At 42.6% G+C, this 22,319-nt stretch overlaps 1 protein-coding gene across 3 annotated transcripts in view; it reads left to right on the forward strand.

Annotated features, from left to right (window-relative positions):
- The first annotated feature begins 4,920 nt into the window (after positions 1 to 4,920).
- Positions 4,921 to 22,319, forward strand: part of LOC140491937 (uncharacterized) — a 51,423-nt gene continuing 34,024 nt past the window's right edge. For 2 of the 3 annotated variants that reach the window (XM_072590413.1, XM_072590415.1), the window contains exons 1-5: positions 4,921 to 5,001; positions 5,136 to 5,199; positions 7,143 to 7,250; positions 16,525 to 16,866; positions 18,987 to 19,262. In XM_072590413.1, the coding sequence (XP_072446514.1) occupies positions 5,190 to 5,199; positions 7,143 to 7,250; positions 16,525 to 16,866; positions 18,987 to 19,262 (736 nt within the window). In that variant the 5' untranslated portion in view covers positions 4,921 to 5,001; positions 5,136 to 5,189. The remainder of the gene's footprint in view (positions 5,002 to 5,135; positions 5,200 to 7,142; positions 7,251 to 16,524; positions 16,867 to 18,986; positions 19,263 to 22,319) is intronic. The other variant, XM_072590414.1, reaches the window with a different exon arrangement.

Consider the following 22,319-nt stretch of genomic DNA (forward strand, 5'->3'; position numbering starts at 1 on the left):
GGAGGGGCGTTGGGAATGTGATAGATGGAAGGAGGTTAAGGTGAGGGTGTTAGACCGGAAAGGGGGTGGGGGCGGAGAGGTCGGGAAGAAGATTGCAGGTCGAGAAGGCGGTGCTGAGTCCGAGGGTTGGGACTGAGATAAGGGTGGGGGGAGGGGCAATGAGGAAGCTGGAGAAATCTGTATTCATGTTCCTCTGGGACACCCGCACCAACCAACCAACCCAACCGCCCCGTGGCGGAACACTTTAACTCCCCCTCCCACTCCGCCAAGGACATGCAGGTCCTTGGCCTCCTCCATGGCCAGAACATGGCAACACGATGCCTGGAGGAAGAACGCCTCATCTTCCGCCTAGTAACCCTCCAACCACAAGGGCTGAATGGAGATTTCTCAAGCTTCCTAATCCCCTGCCCCCACCTTAACTCAGTCCCAACCCTCGGACTCAGCACCGCCTTCTTGACCTGCAATCTTCTTCCCGACCTCTCCACCCCCAACCCCTTTCCGGCCTATCACCCTCACCTTAACCTCCTTCTACCTGTCGCATTCCCAATGCCCCTCCCTCAAGTCCCTCCTCCCGACCTTTTATCTTAGCCTGCTTGGCACAACTTCCTCATTCCTGAAGAAGGGCTTCCGCCCGAAGCATCGATTTACCTGCTCCATGCATACTTCCTGACCTGCTGTGCTTTTCCAGCAACACATTTTTCAGCTCTGATCTCCAGCATCTGCAGTCCTCACTTTCTCCTAGTCATTTGTAGAGTGACATGAATCCTGGTTGAGGTCATCCCCATGGATAACTAACTTGGCTATCAGCCTCCACCCAGACACTTTGGGTTATTGTTTGTCCCGAAGTCCTCCATGGAGGATGGTCACCCAAAAGTCTGAGGCTTAATGTCCTGAACCACTGAAGTGTCCCCTGACAGGGAGGGAACACTCCTGCCTGGTGATCGTTGCGTGGTGTCCATTCATCTGTTGTTGTTGCGTCTGTTCAGTCTCACCAATGTATGATGCCTCACAGCATCCTGAAGTGTCCATTCTTGTTTTAAATTGTCTGGATAAGATTCCTGTCACCGCTGACAACATCAGACTGTGGACGCAAAATGTTCCCAACCTGAACTGAAACCTCCCTGGATCTGGCGATACCAAATCACCGTAAAGGACACCATATTATTATGAGGAGCAAAAGTGATTGTCCTGAACAAAGGCCGTCATCAGATACTGAGTGAACTCCATCGAGGTCATCCAGGGGTTTTCAAAATGAAGAGGTTGGTGAGAAGTTATGTCTGGGGCCAGGATTGGATGCTTACATAGAGTGTGGGTGGGACAATGCCTAGAGCAGCTCCCCGTTATTGGTGGGAATGGCTGGGTATGCCCTGGATTCATGTCAACTTTGCCAGTACTTTCACGGCCTCAATTTTCTTAGTCATTGTGGACCGTAATTAAGAGTGGTTGGATATGCATGGAGTTAATTTGTTAAACATGGGGATGATGATTGAAAAGCTACAAGCACCTTTTGCAATACGCAGACTCTGGGAGATGTTGGTCACAGAAAATGGGCCATCATTTACCTGCAGGGATTTTGAGTATTTCCTAAAGTCAATTGATATTTGGCATGTTAGAACAGCTCTATATCATCCACCATCCAATGGTCAGACAGAAAGTGGAGCCCAAACTTTGAAGACAGGCTTAAAGAATCATTCTACAACTTCACTCAAGATCAAACTATCCTGGTTCCTGTTTGATATTGGACCACTCCTCATGCAACTAGAAGGGTTGACAAAGTTTTGTGTCGAAACCACGGGAAAGGACCTGCATGTGTAAGAGGCATGGCTGACACAAGGTCAGGTCCCTTGACGCACAAAGTCCTTGCAGAAAAGGTGATCCTGAACAAGTACTTGGACAACATGAAAAATGAAATGTCACAAACAGGGAAGAAGTAAAACAGCCCTCAAATCATCCAGCAAGTCTGTCAGAACACCTGGGTATATCTTGCTAACCTGGAGCCAATTCTAGAGATGACGTTAGGGAAGAGGAGCAGGGAGGATAGGCATAGCAGGCAAAGGGTAATGAACATTGTGGAATTTGGAAAAGTATTGTAAAGCTAATATTGCAGTAATCCCAGAGGACTGCTCTCTTATTAGAGGGAGACATCTGGTGGTGAGTTTGACCTGAGGGTCACCATAACATTAGGCAAGGGGTGAGCTTGAAAGGCAGGACCTTCAATGGTAACCTTGCCTGGTACCTCAATTGAACCCATGCTGTTGGCTTCTCTCTGCATAGTAAACCAACTGTCCAGCCAACTGAGCTAACCAAGTGTTGTAACAGCTTGAAGGATCGTGGTCTCACACCTGTGGGAATTGTAGACTGTGGTCACAGAAAGACTTGACATTGAAGGCATGAAATCCCGTCCTGCTCGAGAATCTGGCTGAGCAATGCCATAGAGGTCTGCGTGTCACACGTGTGTAGCCAATGGCCTCTCAGACCCAAGAGAACCTCGTGATGGCTGCAAATTAAATGCTTCATCCTGCTGGCTGTGTTGGGTCCATGGTGGACTGGACACACTGAACTGCTTAGCTTGCAGTGACCTCAGAAATACACTTACTGTCTGGTGATCGTGAGGTGCCAGATATGTCCCCATTTGCGATTTGAAAGGAGCCAGTGTGAGGAAATTTGGTGGAAATATGAACTATGTGCATTTCATCCTCAATCCGACTGGCTTCAGATCTCCCTGCAGGAAGTGGCAGAGAGAGGCAATGGCTCTCCCTAGGCGAAAGTGAGGACTGCAGATGCTGGAGATTAGAGTCAAGAGTGTGGTGTTGGAAAAGCACAGCCAGTCAGGCAGCATCTGAGGAGCAGGAGAATTGACAATTTGGGCAAAAGTCCTTCATCAGGAATCAAGATGGCTCTCCCTAGTCAAACAGAATCTGTAGCTGGAACACAGTTTGTGAACTCCTGCCCAGCAGATTGTTTGATAAGACTGGGAAGCCTGGTTTTCCTCATTATAAACAACATTAAAAATTATATCAATCACACAGTGTATATCAAAGCAGTTTTCAGTGATTAGCTTCCATTGCCTTACGGGATAATGATTGCCGTGGTTTCATTGTGAAGGAATATCTCCTCATCTGAGTCAGAAGTGGCTTGCCCAGGATTTTGAGCCTGTGATTCCTCATTCTAAACCCTTGTTAACAGGGAAAACATTATCCCTGCGCCCAATCTGCTCAGCTTTTTCAGAGGTTAATACGTTTCATTGGGATTCTTTCTTATTCCCCTCAAGTAATTACAAGCTCAGTTGGAACAATCTCTCTTGAAATGACAAACCTGCTGTCCTAGAAAACGTCTGGTGAACCTTTACTGCAATCCTCTATGGCAGTATATCCTTTATTAGATAAGAAGATCCAACCTGCACTTAAAGAGGTGGGAACAGCTGCAATTAGACATCCCTGCTCCTGTTCTCTAATCCTCTTGCACCAAAAGCCAACATACCATCTGTTTTCCCAAATCTTTGCTGCAAGATTTTAAGGAGCCATGTAATGGATCAATGCTTTACTCAAGGCAGCTGGAATGAAGCAGTGTACCCTGCCAGGTGGAGCCCTTGCTTAGTTGTGAGCACATTTTTTACAATTTTAAGGGAACAAAATGACACCCACAAATATAATTCCAATGGCCTGACGAGTTAATAAATATTTATAACATATTAATGAATGAAAATCTGGTTCCTGCTGATTATTGATGGGAAACTTGACCGCCTTGAAAAATTCTAAGCACTTAGATTGTCAAAACTTTTTTGTAAACTGAAATGTTGCATTCCATCCAATTAGGTTCCCCCACTCTGGTCTTCTAAAATCTCCATACAGGCCTGGAAAATTTCACCCATGGTCATCATTATTGAGTCTCGATTTAGTTTCACCACTTCATTATCTGAATGGAAATTCCATGAACTGCTGGCGTGGGATTTGAACTCACGTGAACACAAACCATTAGTCTGCATGTCAGGAATACTAACTCAGTGACACCAGCATAATGTCACCATTGACTCTCAGCTCTAAGATGTCAATGGCAACATCCAAAAGGCTGGATTCATTGTGAACATCACTTCACATTGTATATCAAATTGAATTGGTCAGTTGTTACATTGGTTCCAATTACTGAAAATTGCTCAGAAAAATCGAAAATCATTTATGGAGACTCCTGAAAACCAATCAATCAGCTTCTCCAGAAGTACTTGTGAGGAATAATACATTCTCATGGAATTCAAGCCAATGAAAGTGGCTAAGGGCCATCACAGTTTAACATTAAAACCAAACTGTTGCTCAGAGGATTGTTTTATAAATGTGTGCCTTTCAGATTTATGTACTTCAAAATCTGGTTATATTATTCCTGATTTCCTCTCTCCCACCTTCTATTCTCAGGATCTATCAGCTCCTAAGCCTTGCTCCTGAAGTGGATCAGGGACATCACATTTTAACATTGCAGCTGTGGTTGAAGCATCCAAACCTGCTAATGATGCTATCCCTGGGATTTATGGATGATGTTGGCGGATAATGCCAACATTAGTGGGACCGAGGCTAACAGGAGTCCAACTGTTTCCTTATTTTACAGAGAAGCAGGAATGTCCAAAAATTCATTTTGTCCTTTATCAATCATTCTGTCAAAAAACTGAAGTTTCTGTGTATTGTGCCTTAGAAATGTTCCACTTTATAGAAAATAACATCTCAAAAGTAAATCCTGCTTTATTCGATATAAAATGCTTTGGACTTTGTTAACTTCCCATTTTGAACTACCATATGTCCTCTATTTTGAGCCTTTTTTTGTATTTCAGCCAGAATTAGCCCAGCTCAGTAATGACAGAGCAAAGGAAGAGGAAACTAGCCTTTGCTGTGGTTTCACAAGAGAAACGTCAAAAATTGCATCATTACGGAGAGACTCTGTTCATTGGTGTTTCTGCACTGGGAACTTTACTGCTTGGTCTTCAGATGTTTTCAATAGAATTGTTGACCCCATAAGGTAAGGAAATCTGACTGAAATCATAATTCTTTATAAAGAAATAACTTAAATGTGGTTTGAGTAACTGATTAAATTGGTCAAAGATCTTGTGCTTCCTGAACATTTACTCTTTCAAGTCAATTTTTACAATACAGTTTCTGGTTAGACTGAACAAGGGCATCTCGTGCTTATCATTCCACCATCTTCAAATGACACAAGGTAGGACATCTCTGACAAACAAATGTTTGCATTCTGCAGTTTTACAGACTTCACTCATTTCTGCTTATTGCTGGGTTGAGGTAATTTTTTATTTGGTTTTTAATTGGTTTTGCCATCTTTGTGTTGCCAAGTCGCATTTTGGCTCTATAGCAGACTTTAGTTCACATTCAAACATCTACCTCTTGTCCAGTCAGCTGTGTGACTAACCCATGATGTCTGGTTTTTTTTCCATAAGCATCTTGGAATGAATTAAGAGATAAAAATCATAAAATACTATATATGAGAAGACAGAATTAAAATGGACAACAGATAATCTTTTCTGTGAGCTTGGCAAACTTTCCTTATTTTCCTCAACTCCTCCAACGTACATGAAACAGTGAAAAGTTAAGATTGTAGTTGTCTTAAGTATTTGTGTGAAGTTTGTTTCCTTCTCTGTTGGCTCAGAAATAACAGCAATGGCACTTAGCAGCTTGATGTTGTCACACTGAGTTATCAAAGGTCCTTGATTCCAGCACAGTGTGTGAGATAGTCTGGTATTTCTACACTTTCAAAATCTCTTCTGAGCTGGAGCAACATATCAGAACCACCACTGTTCAAGTTTTATGTTTGAACACATATAATCAGAAGGACTGTATAGTCATTTGGATCCTAAGAAGTTTGGGAAGCAATAAATTGATCAGCATGTCTAACTGCTGCTCGGTTTGGTCACCCAATTAACATGGAGCAATAGATGAATATTTACTGTTTCAGTTTTAGATGAAACGCTATTTTTGACGTGTGAAGACTACTAAAGGATGTAACTGTTTTTAACCAAAACTGTGATATTGTGATAACCATCTCCTGCATCACATTAGTGCCATAATTGAAGCCAGGGATCATAGAGAAACCAATGGTGATTTTGGGCAATGTTAAAAAGGTGTCAAAAAGTAAATAGTTTAACTTGAGCTTCATATTTTGTGTGATATTTAATATGTGTAATTTCACAACAAAAGTCAATAGATACACATAGCATTCAGACAAGATGTTCAAAATAGAAGCTTCCCCCCAAAGCATTAATCTGGGTCTTTTGTTTATGAGCCCAGCAATATTACCACAACACCCTGTCTTCCACCTGGATGATAAAGACTGTTTGATCATGGGGAAACTGCCATCGTGCAATAACAAAGCCAGTGGGAAGACTGTCACCTTATCAGATGCAGCTCTGGATACAGGAGTTGTAAAGGCAGTGATTAATCATCTTGACAGGAAGTGTCAGAAAGCTCATCCAAACGTACAGTGAGAGCTGGCAGCAAGCTGTCAGGTGCAGGGAGTCTGGGTAGAATGAGGAAAAAGTTGAATGACCTTACACAAGTGTTTCTCACGCTGAATGTCTGCCCCACATGAGCTTCACCCAAATCACACATCAATCCCATAGTAGCACCTGTTCATCTCTGACAGGTAGACGGGTCAATGGGCGAATAAAATATTTTGTGGAGTGATCTTTTCCAACTTCACTTTTTGGTGATTCTTTTCATGGTCAGTTATGATACTTCTCTATTCTTGCCAATTCAATTTGTTTACTTTTAGTTGGAAAGTTTGTGAGGCTGGTGATAAGAGACAGACTACACACATTCCTTCACAGACTAGGATGAACAAAGTTTTAATTTTTCAGGAAAAGGCAGAGTCCCATGGGTAATGAAGTTGATTGCACAATTTATATTTCTAAATTAAAATGATGAGCTGAGAAAAGGATGCTTGTTTGAAGAGCCAGTGCAGACATGAGGGACCGAATGGCCTGCATCTGCACTCTGATAATTCTGTGATCATTCAGCAAGCTGTTTCTCCACAGTTTGGTGACTTCACTCTCTGAAGGATTAAACAAGTTGAAGAAATATATGTCAGTTTCATATCAGAGGTGTTCCGATCTGTCTTAAACTCAGTCCCGACATGTGTATTTCTTACAGGGGAAGGAAATGGATCTGAAATGAGTCTAAATTTCTTCCACAGCACGATGCTGACTGGTTTGCGACTCAATGTCTTTGTTCTTCTACTTTCACCTGTTTTCACAGAAAGTAAGTGGCATATTTTCATTAATTTACATGTTTACTGATCTGGAGGAAAGTAAAAACCCAATCCTTCAATCGTGACAGACAAGAAAGAGAGTTAGATTAAATGATTATTTCTGTCCCCCTCTCCTGTCTATAACACGATTGTTTTTTGCGTTGACTTTCCTTATTTCCTTTCCATTTTGCAAGAAGGAAACAGGTGTCTCTCAAAACCTAATTTTGGAAACTTAATTAAAATAACTTTCAGCAGATTGTTGAGTGTTTCAACAAAGTGTGGTTTATTGGTGTATCCAAAATCCAGGGGAATGTTTTGTGACACACACAACACACACCCTTTATCCAAGCAAGGTTGGAATGTGGAAGAAATTAAGTTACCGATTATAAAATACTGAAAATAAAATCCAGTATGGCAAAACTGTTTTGTAAATGTTAGCATCCAGCAAGTCAATGTCCTATAGTGGGTCCTTCAGTAGGCTTTGCCTAGTTTAGAACTCAGAGACAACCAAATTGCTGATGATGTTGTGGTAAGCTGGGAATTGATTCACTTCACAGGGGAACACGGGCTTGTTTTCTGACATCAGACTGCTGTGTGATATTGAGATCAGGAGCAGGCAGCTATCAGAGCCTAGAGCTACTCATGCTGAAGAACAGGTGTTAAATCTGTTTGGCTAAAGTTGATTTGAACAAGCCAGTAGCTCCAGTTTCAGAATTCTTGGTTTTATCCATTCGGCTGACAAGCTGTTATGTATCCTAGTCAAAACCTGTAATGTTTCGGGATGGATAAATATCAAGTCATTTGGAACAATTCAGTCAAGAATGATTGATGTTGTGCCCCGCTCTGTGTGGTCAATCTGCAGACCTTAAATACAAACTGATGTTTGTGATTCATCTTAGCTCTATCTGTCACGTGCTAATTTTATTATTTAACATTTAACATGTGCTGCATCTTTAACAAATTAGTGCCTCGCTTTTCAATATTTACATTGCTGCTCATGAACCAGGACATTTAGAGACTGTGGCTGAATACAACTCTATTTCATTTCTGCAAAATCCTCAAAGACTTCACGGATGTGCAGACTTGAGTTTCTCAATGTGTTCAAGTCAATCTCATCCAGCAGCGTAATCATGCATAAACGCAATGATAAATATCCTTTTGTGGGGCTCCTTCCAGTCTACCTGTATCTGGACCAAAAGATCCAGAGATGAGTCGTAAAATGTCCAAACAATTTGATTGAAAATTTCAACAACTTTCTTCATTTTGAAGTTAACCACATTGTTAGAAAAGACAGATTATCATGTGAATGGCAAGAAATTAGGAAAGGATGGTATACAATGGTGTCCTTGGTGTCCTTGTATAACAGTCACTGAATTTAAGATTGGGAAGCAGTAAACAGGGAAAAAGGCAAGGGCCCTGCTGACTTTAATAGCAAAAGGATTCACATACAGGAGCAGGGATAATTTGCTGTGAATGTACAGTGCCTTAATAAGACCACACCTGGAGTATTATGTGCAGTTTTGATCTCCTCATCTAAGGAAGGATGTTCTGGCTATGAAGAGATTGCAACAAAGGTTTAGCGGACTGATTCCTGGTGCTGATGTATGATTTAAGGTCAGATGTGAGAAATTTAAAATAGACCTATGAGGCAATTCTTTTTATAAAGAGGGTGTTTTGATGTGGAATGAACTACCTGAGAAAGTGATGGATATGGGTACAATTACTATTATTAAAAAACATTTAGATAGATACATGAATAGGAAAGATATGGAGGGATATGGGCCAGGAGCAGGCAGGCAGGACTAGTTTAATTTGGATTATGTTTGGCATGGACTGGTTGGACCAAAGTGTCTGTTTCAGTGCTGTATGACTCTATGACTCTCAAAGAGAGATTGGATCAATTAAGACTATGTTCACTGGAGTTTATAAAAGTAATGCGGGTGCTCGTTGAAACATATACAATTCCAAGAGGACAAGACAGGGTAAATTCAGGTAGGATACACACAAAGATCAGTGAGTCCAGAAGAGTCACAGTCAAAGGATACGGGGAAGGGAATTTATGATTGAGATGAGGAGAAACTTCTTCATCAGAGGGTAGTGAGCCTGTGGAATTCTCTCACACTGAAAGCAGTTGAGGCCATAGCACCAGATGTTTACAAAATGGAATTAGACATAGTCCTTAAGATTAAAGAGTCCAAGTGTTTGGGAAGAAGGCGGGAACAGGGAGGTGGATGGTCAGCTAAGATTATATGGATGTGGCAGGGCAGAATAAAAAGGCTGAATGGCCAACTTCTGCTCCTCTTTCCTATGTTTCTATCTGTCTTTAATGAGAAAGTGGGATTTAATCTCTGCAAGGGCTGTTTTCATATTCCTCCTGGCTGTTTTGTCATTGATTAATGTATCTGATGCAGGGAGATTGGTGAGGACGATGTTAAATATGTTTCTCCCTTTGTTACTTCCATCATCACGGCCCCGGGCACAGTTTAGCAGCTTTCCCTTTTCAGACTTGGCCAGCTCAGTTGGGAATACTACAACTGAGACACTTTTTATGGTGGAGAGTGAATTTCCCCACCCTGAGTATGTTTGATGAGAAGGGGAGGATTACAGATGCTGGAGAGTCAGAGTTGTAAAGTGTGGCTCTAGAAAAGCAGAGCAGGCCAGACAACTTCCGTGGAGCAGGAGAATCAATGTTTTGGGCGTAAGCCCTTCATCAGGAATGTTGGGGCTTGGGGGAGGAAGGGATGGGGATGGGGCTGAGAGACATATAGGAGGCAGTGGAGGGCTGGGGGGTTAGCTGGGAATATGATACGTTGATGAAGGTGGAGGGTAATGGTGATATGTTGAAGGTTGAAAGGAAGATGGACAAGTAGGACAGTTCAAGATTTGAAGGGTTTGGTCTGGAATAAGATGGGGGTAGGGGAAATGAGGCAACTGGTGAATTCGACGGTGATGCCATGTCGTTGGAGGGTCCCAATTTTGAAGATGGGGTGCTCTTCCTCCAGGCACCGGGTGGCTAGAATTTGCCAGTGGAGGAGGCCCAGTACTTGCATGTTCTTTGCGGAGTTGGAGGGACAGTTGAAGTGGTTGGCCACAGAACCGTGGGGTTGTTTGGTGCATGTGTCCCAGAGATGTTCTCTGAAACATTCCATGAGTTAGCACCCTGTCTCCCCAGTGTAGAGGAAACCACATCAAGAGCAATGGACACAGTTGGTGATTTGTGTGGAAGTACAGATAAATCTCTGTCAGATATGGAGGATCCTTTGGGACCTTGGATGGAAGTGAGGGGGGAGGTGAGGGTACAGGGTTTGCACCTCTTACCGTGGCAAGGGGAGGTGCTGGGAGTGGAGGGTGGGTTGGTGGGGGGGGGGGGGCGGTGGACCTGAAGAGGGAGTCATGGAGGGAATGGTCTCTGCAGAATGCTGATAGGGGAGGGAAATATATCTCTAGTGATTGGGTCTGTGGTGGTGGAAATGGCAGAGGATGATAAACTGTGTCTGGAGGTTGGTGGAGTGGACCGTGAGAAGCAGCTGGGTTCTGTCCTGTTGTGATTGAAGGGATGGGATTCAAGGGTGGAGGTGCGAGACATGGAGAAAATGTACTGGAGGGCATTGTGGTCTTGAAGTGGGTTGCCATCTGGGGGATGTTTTGGAGTTGATTTGCTCCTCCTGGGAGCAGATACGCCAGAGGCAGAAGAATTGTGAATAAGGGGGAGCGTTTTTACAGGATTGGCTGTTGGAGGAGGTGTAGTACGGGTAGCTGTCAGAGTCGATGGATTTGAAGTAGATGTCCGTGGTGAGTCGGTTGCCAGAAATATAGATGGAGAGGTCAAAGAAGGGTAGGGAAGTGTCCAACATGGTTCAGGTGAACTTGATGTCAAGGTGGAAACTGTTAGTGAAGTTGATGAACTGTTCAACCTCCTCATGGGAGCCTGAGGTGGCAACATTACAGTAATGAATGTACCAGAGGGAAAGGTGGAGAATACTGCCAGTGTAACTGTGGGATATGTACTGTTTCACGTACCTGATGAAGAAGCACCATAGCTGGGGCCCATGCAGGTGCCATGGCTATCCCTTTGCTCTGAAGGATGTGGGACGATTTGATGGAGAAGTTGTTGAAGGTGAGGACCAGTTCAGCCGATCAAATGAGTATGTTGATGGAAGGGTACAGGCTGGGTCAGCAGGAGAAGAAGAAACAGAGTACTTGGAAGCCTTTGCCATAACAAATGGATGTGTGCAGGGATTGGATGTCCAGGGTGAAGATGGGGTGTTGGCTACCGGGGAAACAAAAGTCATGGAGGAGATGGAGGGTGTGGGTGGTATCCTGAATATGTGTGGCAAGTCCCTGGACCAAAGGGCACAGGACACTGTCAAGATATGAGAAAGTAAGTTCAGTGAAACAGGAGCAGGAGAACACAATGTGTGTTGATCGGGTTTGTGTCAGATTTGTGAATTTTGGGTAAAAGGAAGGAGTTGTATTACTTCGATTACTTACAGTGTGAATGGGGCAGTCAGGTTTGTCTGATATCTTGTCATCATGATTGAGTCCTCCCCCAGCTGAGCAGGGGCGTGGGGTGAGAGGTGATAGTCAGTCTGAGTTTCATTACCCATGCTGACCTGATACCATGTGAGTTCATGGGGTCAAGAGTCATTGTTCTGGACTTCCAGGACAACTCCCTCTTGATACTGTTTTACTGCAACACCATCTCTCATGAGACTGTCAAAATGGTCAGATGGTGGTGGTATCTGGAATATTGTCTGTAAGTTGAGAATGACTATGTCAGACTCAACACATTGCAACTGAAATGGGAGGATTGCGCGGTCTTTCTCTCATCTCACTCTCCACAGATCGCTACATAAGTGTAAAAATAGTTTATCCAAGTCTTGATACCTGACACCTTTTCCATAAAAGACATCACGCTACATAGTCTTAGGTTTCCTGCTTTCTGTCTCCATTGCTTCTTGAGAGGTGAGGACATGTTTGTTTCATTCCAGTCTAATGGAAACTTTCCTGCATTGAGGGAACTTTGGGAAATTAACACCAATGCATTGATGACCTCATCAGCAACCTCTTTGAAAAGCTGAGGATGAAATCCAGCTCGATCCAAAACCTGTCAACCTACACCTCCACCAGTTTGTTCAATACCTCTTCAGTTGTCATTGCAATAGTTCACAGCTCCTCTTTCCTTTCCACTGTCTAAGTGATAGCTATTATTAGAATGTTTTTTGTATCCTCTAAATTGACAAAAGAAAAAAAATAATCAATCATTTAATCTGCGATTGCCTTATTGTCCACAATTTACTCTCCATTCTGACTCTATTAAGGACCAACAGTCACTTTACTTAAACTTGCCTTTAAATATTTCTGGAATCTCTTGATACCCATTGTTCAATACCGAGCTAGCTTCCTCTTGTACTCTAATGTTTCCTCCTCGTTAACCTTTTTGTCATTTTCTGCTGTTCATTTTCTAATCTGCCATTTATGTTTGTACATTCCGGTGTTTTTTTTTCCTTAAGTTAAATACTTTCCCTAACATATTTAATGAAGCACAAATGATTGGTCCTCCACTTAGAATGTTTCTTTATCATAACATTATCATTATTCTGAGTATTCTGAAATATCCTGAACTGATCAAAAAGTTAAAATTCTAAATTGGAGCAAAGCCAATTTTGATGTTACTCGACAGGAACTTTCAAATATTGTTTGGGTTAGGCTATTTGCAGGTAAAGGGATGGTTGGGAAGAGGGGGGCTTTTAGGAATGATATAACAAGAGTTCAGAGATGTTCCTGTTAGTGTGAAGGGCAAGGCTGTTCACGTTAGGGAATGCTGGATGACTAGAGAAATTGAGGCTTTGGTCAAGAAAAAGAAGGAGGCAAATATCAGGGAGAGATAGCTGGGATCGAGTGAAAGCATAGAGGATTATAAGCAGAGCATGAGTACACTTAACGGGGAAATCAGAAGGGCAAAAAGGGACATGAGATTACTTTGGTAAATAGAGTTAAGGAGAACTCAAACAGATTCTATCACTACATTAAAGGAAAAAGCATAACTGGGGGGAGATTAGGGCCTCATAAAGATCAACATTGCCATCTACGTGTGGAATCACAGGAGACCAGGGAGGTAGGAAGCAAATTCTTTGATCAATATTTACTGTAGAGATAGACATTGAAGCTAGGGAATTTGGAGAAATAAATTGTGATATTGTGAAAGGAATTCATATTACAGAAGAGGAGATGTGTAACGATAAGTAAATCCCCAGGATCTGATCAGGTATTTCCCAGAACTTTGTGGGAAGCGAGGAAAGACATTGCTTGGCCACTTGCTGAGTTATGTGTGTTATCAACAGCCATGAGTGAGGTGCCAGAAGACTGGAGGTTGGCTAACGTGGTTCCATTATTTTAAAAATGTGACAATGGAAAGCCAAAGAACTACAGAATGGTAAGCCTTACCTTATGGTGCATAAGTTGTCGGAGGGGATTCTGAGGGACTGGATTTGCATATAGTCGGAAAAGTCTCAACTGATTAGGAATACTCATCATGGCTTTGTGTGTGGGAAATCATGTCTCACTAACATGATTGAGGTTTTTGAAGATGTGACAAAGAATATTGATGAAGACAAGCAGGAGACATTATCCACCTGGACTTCAGACATATGCTTTTGTCACACCCTGAGATCCACACAGTGCCAAGTGCTGCGATATGCACACTCCTGAACTCTCTCTCCAACAGTATTGCCTCATGCTACTTCAGAGCTGCCCTGCCTCCTAGTTCCACATCATTCTCCAGTTCACTCAGTGTTCTATCAAGAAATATTTCCTGTTCTTTTCAGGCATTAGGGAATGGAAACTGGAACAACTCAGAGATACTCGCACCCATCTGGAAGCTTCCTCTCCTCCCCTTCTTTCTGAATCCACTCTTTCTTTTAACCTTACCTCTTGTTTCAGAAGAGTCACGGATTCAAAACATGAACCCTGCTTTCTCTTCACTGACTTTCCCAGATCTGCTCATTTTTCCCAGTTATTTCTCATTTTTAAATCAAATATCGCTGTGTGCTACTTTTTTCCACCAATGTTGGACTTTGTTTAGCCAGTGCTCATGTCGTTACACGTAAAGGAAACATTTCTTGGACCTTCTCATGTAACTGCTGTTTCCTTGCCTCACTTGGCCTTTCTGTGACTATTGGAGAAGCTACAATTTACTCCTGCCAAATCATTCCCTTGGAGTAAGTCAACTCTGTCCATGGATGAACTATGGTCAACCCCAGCAGTTACTGTTCCAGACATTAGGTCACACTCAAGCTTCTCTCTATATAAAGGATTCTCAAACACAAAGCAAAAATAGTTTCAATCAGTTTTCCAAGACAATTTGTTGCAGATTCAAATTCATCAGATTAACTCTTTCAGTTTTGACTAATCTGTAGACTCTTTGCTGTGGACTGTGGAGACAATTTATTGAGCCAGTTACAAATCTGCTGACACGAACTTGCCACAAATTTGAAAGCCTAATATTTTTCAGTTTGACTACTTTGCAGGACAAGATCTCTTGGTTTGGAAACTAAATAATTGAGAAGATGTTGATGTGCAGGTGTTGGACTGGGGTGGACAGAGTTAAAAATCACACAACACCAGATTATCGTCCAACAGGTGTACCTGCATTTGGAAGCACTAGCTTTCACAGCACTGCTCCTTCATCAGGTTGCTGTGCAGCAAGATCCTAAGACACAGAATTTATAGCAAAGTCTTACAGTCTCATGCAACACAACTGATATATTGAACAAACCTAGATTGCTGTTAAGTCTTTCATCTATTAGAATGGGTTACGGGATTTGATTCATTAATATGTAAATCCCAGAAGTATTTTATGTCACATTCTCGCGATAAGTTAAGGTTTTAAAAAAAAAGGTACCATCTCAGCTCAGACAATGCATTAAAAGTGTCAGGTTAGAGTCTGTCTGTATCCCAATCTTGAATCAGATTGGTTCTATTTCCAAAGGCAGTCAATCCATGTAATATTGACTTAAAAGAAATTCCGGGATTTACATATTAATGAACTGAAACCTGCAACCCATTCTAAATGATGAAAGACTAAACAGCAATCTAGGTTTGTACAGTATATCATCTCAGTTCCATGACACTGAAATCTTTTGCTATAAATTCTATGTCTTAGGGTCCTGTTCCATAGCTACCTGATGAAAGAGCAGCACTCCAAAAGCTAGATCTTCCAAATTAACCTGTTGGTCTATAACCTGGTGTGTGATTTTTAAGTGAACAATTGATTTGAGTGATTTGCTGAATTGGTTTGATATCCTTCTGAGTTGTTTCTGAACTCAATCCTGTTCTTTCCTGAACTTCATTTTTGTCAGAAAAGTCTTGTTCAATCTAAATTCTTCTGAATAGAAAACAAAGCTAATGGCCTTCATTATCTGATACTATCTGTCATAAACCCAACAGTATTATCCCTTTACTCCACAGAGTCACCTCTTTCTGAAAAAAAATGAATTCAGGTCATTGATCTTTCAGGATTCTCTGATCTTGATTATTATTTTAGAAGAAATATATCACCTGACTGCTTCAAATCATTGTGAATGTGTAGGGAACTAAATAATGGAGGAGATCTGAGTTCATTATAATCCACTTGTTCAGACATGTTGTAACACACCTCTGAGCAGGTGGGGCTTGAACTCAGACCTTGCCTCTTGCCTCAACCTCTCATCACTAGAGCCTTTGGTACCAGGCTCCCACTCTTGATGAGCTTGCAGTAGAGGAGGCTTTTTTTTCCTGTGTTTGTCAAAGTCCCATCTCCAATGCAATCATTGTTCCCTTGACAGTAACTCCCCATTCCATCCAGACCTTTTATTTGCAGTTCTCCTTCACATATTTGCAGATAATGATTTGAATGTGTCCGGTAAATGATCAGAGTGAACTTCAGACTTAAGATGTGACTGAAGTCGCCAATGGTCAACAGGAAGTTTCTGAATGTATTGAAACAGGTTGTCACCTTTCACCAAAAAGGACTTGCTTCTGAAGATGATTCACTGGGAGTGAGTTTAGAGATTGTATTTGCCTCTATTGCATTAAAGACTGGGGGAGAGTGCACCCAGGAAATGCTTATTTGCCTGCCAACTCAGAAACACTATTACAGGGAAAACAAATTGGAAACCTGTTGTCGGTGCATTTTTACAAATTTCTCTCCCACTCAAATAAATTGATGATATTAATCGTGACATAAATTAGATGAAACCATTGTGATTTTATATTTAACGCTACTATTGTTCCTCTTTCTAACAGGAAACCCAAATTATATTTATTTTGTGGATGGACAAGATGATATTTCATTAAAAGGACCAGACAATCCTAGAGAGGATACTTTTGTCTGGGAATGGGAACCACACTCAGGGCAAGAAAAACAGCAGCTGATTACTTTTCAGAAAACAAGCTCAAGTTGGTTCAATGTAGAAAGGAGTGAATACTATAAAGACAATAACTTGCACTGGTCGCTGTACTACAATCACCATTCCCTTGATCTGAGACTTAAAAAGCCCAAATTTGAGCTTGCAGGATTATACACCCTGTTTCAGACACAGCCGAATAAAGTCATCCTGAAAAAGTACAACATCTTTGGGATCAAAGGTGAGTGAAATATCATTTGGAAAGATTCAATAAACTGACTGTCTGTAAATAATTGGACATGTGATAATGGGATTGTATGAGCTTTAGTCATGCAGTGCACAAAGTGCATGAAACACAAGGGGAAACATTCTGTTCATTATTCCTTTTGAAATTGTCAAAATGAGCAAAAGTATCTTGACAATTTCAACATTAGCAACAACTGGATCAATCTATATAACAGTGAGTTTGTATAACAAATGTGTGTTCTGACAGTTCAGTGAGAAACCGTCACGTGAAACCAATCTAAAAGATGTTACTGTGTAGTTTTCTTTCAGGACCCAAAAGGGCCTGGGCCTTTGTTGTTTGGGCCTCTTATTGTTGTTTGGCTTAGTGGCAGTTTTATCGATTTGTGTGGAGGTTTTCTCACTTTCAGACCAAGTGTGATCTTTTGCTGTATCTTACTCAACTCATCAAAATAAGTACCTCACTCATGCTATGAAGCACCCCTCTGCCCTGATTCTAAACCATTCCTATCACCTTCCCTTGCTGAATGAACTCACCACACACCAGATATCTGCCAAATGCCTGCATACATCGCGACTATCCCACAGTTGAATGATGGCATAAAGGTGGGGATGTCCAGAGGAGGCTTGTCCTTTTCCTGGGGAACGTGCTGAGGAGGTCATGGTATCAGAGCCTGGCAGCATGGTCGAGGTTGCTACCCAGAACTCTGCTGTATCCACAGACAAGAATGGCCAGCAGTACTACAAAAAGGTCAATGGCCCTCTCTGCTCAGCCAAGGTAAGTGCCACCATCTTCTCTCTGCTCCTCATACGTAAACTCTACTCCTGCCCCCAACTCCAAACACGGCCCATGCCCTGTCACTCTCATTATTGCATACAACCTCCCCCACCCCATTACACATTCAGTGGCAACCCCTTCCCAAGTGTCATTCACTCCCTCTTACCCTTACACCTTTGCACTCACTGATCAAGGGTGGATGTCTGTGTGTCTAGGGGAAGCAGGCACACTTTGCAGTAGTTTATTACTGTGTCCACTCCAAGATCCTGTGTGATCCCTGGCCTTTCAGGGAATGATAGTCTTTCCAAGCCCAGTTTTATCAGTGGTGCATTGATCCTGCACAAGAGAGGCAGGGACGTCATGTGAAAATCACCCTCTCACAAGATTTATATATTCCTTGCATATGTAATGAGCTGACATCTACATAACTGTGTGAGAAAACTTGCTCCACCCCAAGCTGAAAAAATGCTCACTTCTTGCATGGCCCCAAACTTGATCTCCAAATTAGAACATTATGTTCAGTATGTCCTTATTTTAATTGTTGTTACATTGAGGTGAATTGGACCTTCTCTCCCAGATCAATGATCTAACACTGCCTCATCCAGGTCAGACTTCATACACTAGGACCAGTGATCAGAGCCCCGTCCCAGAGTATCACATGGCTCACGGGGTTGAGGCACCAGAGTGTTTGGAATTTGGGAGCTAATGGATGCTACTGTTTACAAAGACTCTTTTGAAGATCTAATCATTACTGGCCATTTGTCAAGTGGAACTGCATGTGAGGGAGAGCAGTTTTAGAACAAGCCTCTCCTGAAGGGCCATTCATCATGGAGGCAAATACTTGGAACCATGCTCAGAAGCATTTTGGGAGGCCACTGATTGAAGTTTCCAGTGGGGCTGTGATGACCCTGATGTCTTGTGGATCATTGTGCAGGAACCCAGCGCCTATGTAGACTTGTTTATTCAGCACCGAATGGAACGTGAGCCTTCTCAATGTCTTATGATGTTGTGCTACCTTTCAATCACTTCACTGTCAATGGTGGTCTTGACATCCCCAAATACCATCCAAATGACGGAACCATATTCTGACCCGACATCCTCCAACAAGTTCATAGATAAAGTGTATTATTACCTCTGCTCTCTCTCTCACGGTTAGAGCAGGACTCAAGTTGTTTGTCTTATTCTCCTAGTAAGATGCTCTGTGTGTAATTTGTTCTTAATTGTTTCTGCAGAAAGGAGCAAGTGCTCAGGAAGGGCACATGAGCAAGTCAGTTCGATCCTTGTCACTGAATTGTACCTGGCACTGATTACATTAATCATTCCTTCTGTGTTTTCCACAGTTGAATCAAGCGCTCAGAACTCTTACCCCAGGGTGGGCAGCGATGTTACCCTCAACTGTGCTATCTCCAAACTCTCGGATACAGTCTGTCTCCAATGGAAACGGAGAGATTTATCTCGGCAGAATGATGGGAAAACCGATCAGATTCGAGTGAATAACACAGTCTATCTGATGGTCAAACACGTTACCGTGGAGGATCAGAAGCTGTATGTGTGTGAAGTACAGGAAAATGGATCCATGGTTCTCAAAGTGAAACAAGATATTTCCGTTTCTGAGTGTAAGTGCAGTTTCCTCATTGTGAATATTAAAGTATTACTGTTATGAAACTGTTACATATAATGTGATCACATGAAGCTGTACCTTCAACTGAGAACTCCAAGAACCCAAACTTGCAGCAAACACCTAACTCCATGTCTCACAGATTCATATTGTATTTCTGTTTTTCTTCAAACCACATTTGTTGTTTATAATTTATATTATAGACTTATTTGTTGAAGTCCAGATATTTTGGTTTCCATCTCACTTTAAGGTGATAGGGAATAAGAAACATAAACATGCCCCTTGCTCCCATTACTATCTGTTTACAGCTGGTGAAATGCTGGCATATTCAGTCATCTCTATTTTTAGATTACTGACTGACAATGTGGAAACAGGACCTTTGGCCCAACAAGTCCACACCGACCCGCCAAAGCGCAACCCACCCAGACCCATGGGTCCTTCACCTAACACTACGGGCAATTAAGCATAGCCAATTCACCTAACCTGCACATTTTTGTACTGTGGGAGGAAACCGGTGCACCTGGAGGAAACCCACGCAGACACAGGGAGAATGTGCAAACTCCACACAGTTAGTCGCCTGAGACGGGAAATGAACCTGGGTCTCTGGCGCTGTGAGGCAGCAGTGCTAACCACTGTGCCACCGTGCTGCCCTCCATTTCTTCTCCATTTCATACAAATTTAGGTCAAGGTGAAATTGCCATAATCCTACTCACTCATTCGAAAGAGATGACTGCAAATTCTTAACCTGAGTGTCACCATGTTTTAAATTCAGGGTTGAGTTGAGAAGATGGAGATTTTGTGGTAACCTCAGCCAATGCAGGAACTGTACCTTCTAGGTTTGTATCCCTGTGCAATGTATATCAGCTGGTCAACCAGCTGAGCTAACCAGCCTCCATTATAAATGCTTACTGTCTACTCCAAAATACTACATTGAGCTTTTATCCTCTTCTTCACTCAAAGCCCACCCTCAGCTTCTGCCATATCCATCTGTCCACATTCCCTACTCTATATACACAACATTGGTCTCATGGTCATCATTGCACTCGTAATTCCTGATCTTGATTTGAATTCAAATTTCACCATTTACTATGGTAAGATTTGAATCCGGTTCATTATTTAAGTTCATTATTTCACTATTAAGTCTAGTGATATTACCACTCAACCATCATCTGCCCAATCTTTCCCTTTTAACCCCTAACTCTTGTCACTCCTTCTCCTTAGCTATCCAGCCAGAATGCCAAAATGTGCACTTGTGATAATTGTCTTACGAGAATGGAGTAATTAATTAATATATTTGCCTCCATTACTGCATTGAGTCCTCTGTATCTGTGACAGCATGAGCTTGAAATCAGGACTCACTGTGAAGGCACGAGTCCATACGATCTTGTTGGAATATGATGGATTGAATCCTGTTGTTGTGCTGGCAATGTAACAACTGAGGATAGATGAACATGGCTCTACATGCACTGGGCTCCTGACTGTTCGCGTCCCATTCCATTGGCAGAAAAATACACATTGTAATTCTGTCCCCCAAAACTAAATGCCCTCTGACTTTGGCTGTAACTCTTTTCAACTTGATAGAGAATTGAGAAGTTCATTTGAAGAACACATGGGGAGATTGAGATAGTTCTTTGGGCTAATTGAGTACCTCCTGCTTCCACCCACCCAATTTCCTCAATTCAGCTCCTCCTTCATTTTGCGTCCCTGCATTCCTCTAACCATTATTGTGGAAGCCATCATTGTCACAGCTGATGTCCCCAAACTGGCCAAAGCCCCTCTCTGTCAATGTGTTACAAACCCCATGCTGAGCCTTAACTTTCCCTGATCGAGGCAAATTGCTCAAAAGCCCACATGGTTTCAAACCATATCTTACAACTCCTAGCCTACAACACTCTCCCAGTGACCATTTCCTCCATGCCATCCAACACTCCCATACATGAATTGCCCTCTGTAGAGGCAATGCCCTGGATGGCACAAGCAGCATGGTGGCTCAGTGGTTAGCACTGCTCCTCACAGCACCAGAGACCTGGGTTCAATTCCTGCCTCAGATGACTATCTGTGTGAAGTTTGCACTTACTGCAGACCATGAACCAAACTTTGGATGGGATAATGCACACCTCCTTGACAAAGTTCAAAATACACAAGGACAATAGTCTGAAAGTCCTCAAATTGCTAGGGAGATAGCACCCTAAGGGATTTTGACCAATCAGAGAAAGGTACCCCCCCATAAATCGAATGGAGGGATATGGTAAAGTCCTGCAACTCCAACCACACGTAATTTTTCCACCTTGTTTATTGATAAACTTGTTACTGAACCTATCAGCAGCCAATGTGAGTGAGAAACAGCTTGTGGTTTGAGGCATGGTGAGCAGCGAGGACATTCAGTACAGGCAGTAAGGAAGATGACAAAGGAGCCTTTTCTGAGAGGCCAAGAGCTGACAGCTGAGATCCTGGGGTTGGAGGCTGAGGGGGTGAGAGATGGAATATGTGGACGGTGGAGTTTTCCAAAATCTGACTTGAGGCAGAACAGAGGTTTAGCCTTTTGCTGAGGCTGGAAGGGGCTTTCTCCAGATCTTGGAATTCTATCTGCTAGATCTGGGATGACGAAACTGTCAGAGGATGGCAAAAGTTGAGCACATCAATCAGTGGACAGGATTGGTTGAAGGCTGTGGAGAGCAGGTTTGTGATAACAGGCACAGGAGGGCAGGTCTGAGGTATCAGACAGAGGAGGGCAGGCTTGTGGGAGACAGGCAGTGGATGGTCAGATTGTGGCATTCGGGCAGCGGGAATGTTGTTCATAGCATCAAGCGGTTGAGGAGAAGGTTGGAGTGCAACCAAAGGAGGGTAAGGTTTTAGGACGGGCTCCAGGCTGCAATATGCGGTTGCGCTTTGAATGAAATGCCAATAAACACCTCGACATCTGCAGGTGAGATAGTAAACCCACCACCCATGGAGTGAGAACTTCATCGCTGAAATTTAGCTCAATGGTGAGAATCTGGTGATTTTACCTGCTACTCAATTAATTCCACCCTGTCTGATAATTCTCTCACCATTT

The sequence above is a fragment of the Chiloscyllium punctatum genome, chromosome 20, assembly GCF_047496795.1.
Source record: "Chiloscyllium punctatum isolate Juve2018m chromosome 20, sChiPun1.3, whole genome shotgun sequence".
NCBI lineage: Eukaryota > Metazoa > Chordata > Chondrichthyes > Orectolobiformes > Hemiscylliidae > Chiloscyllium > Chiloscyllium punctatum.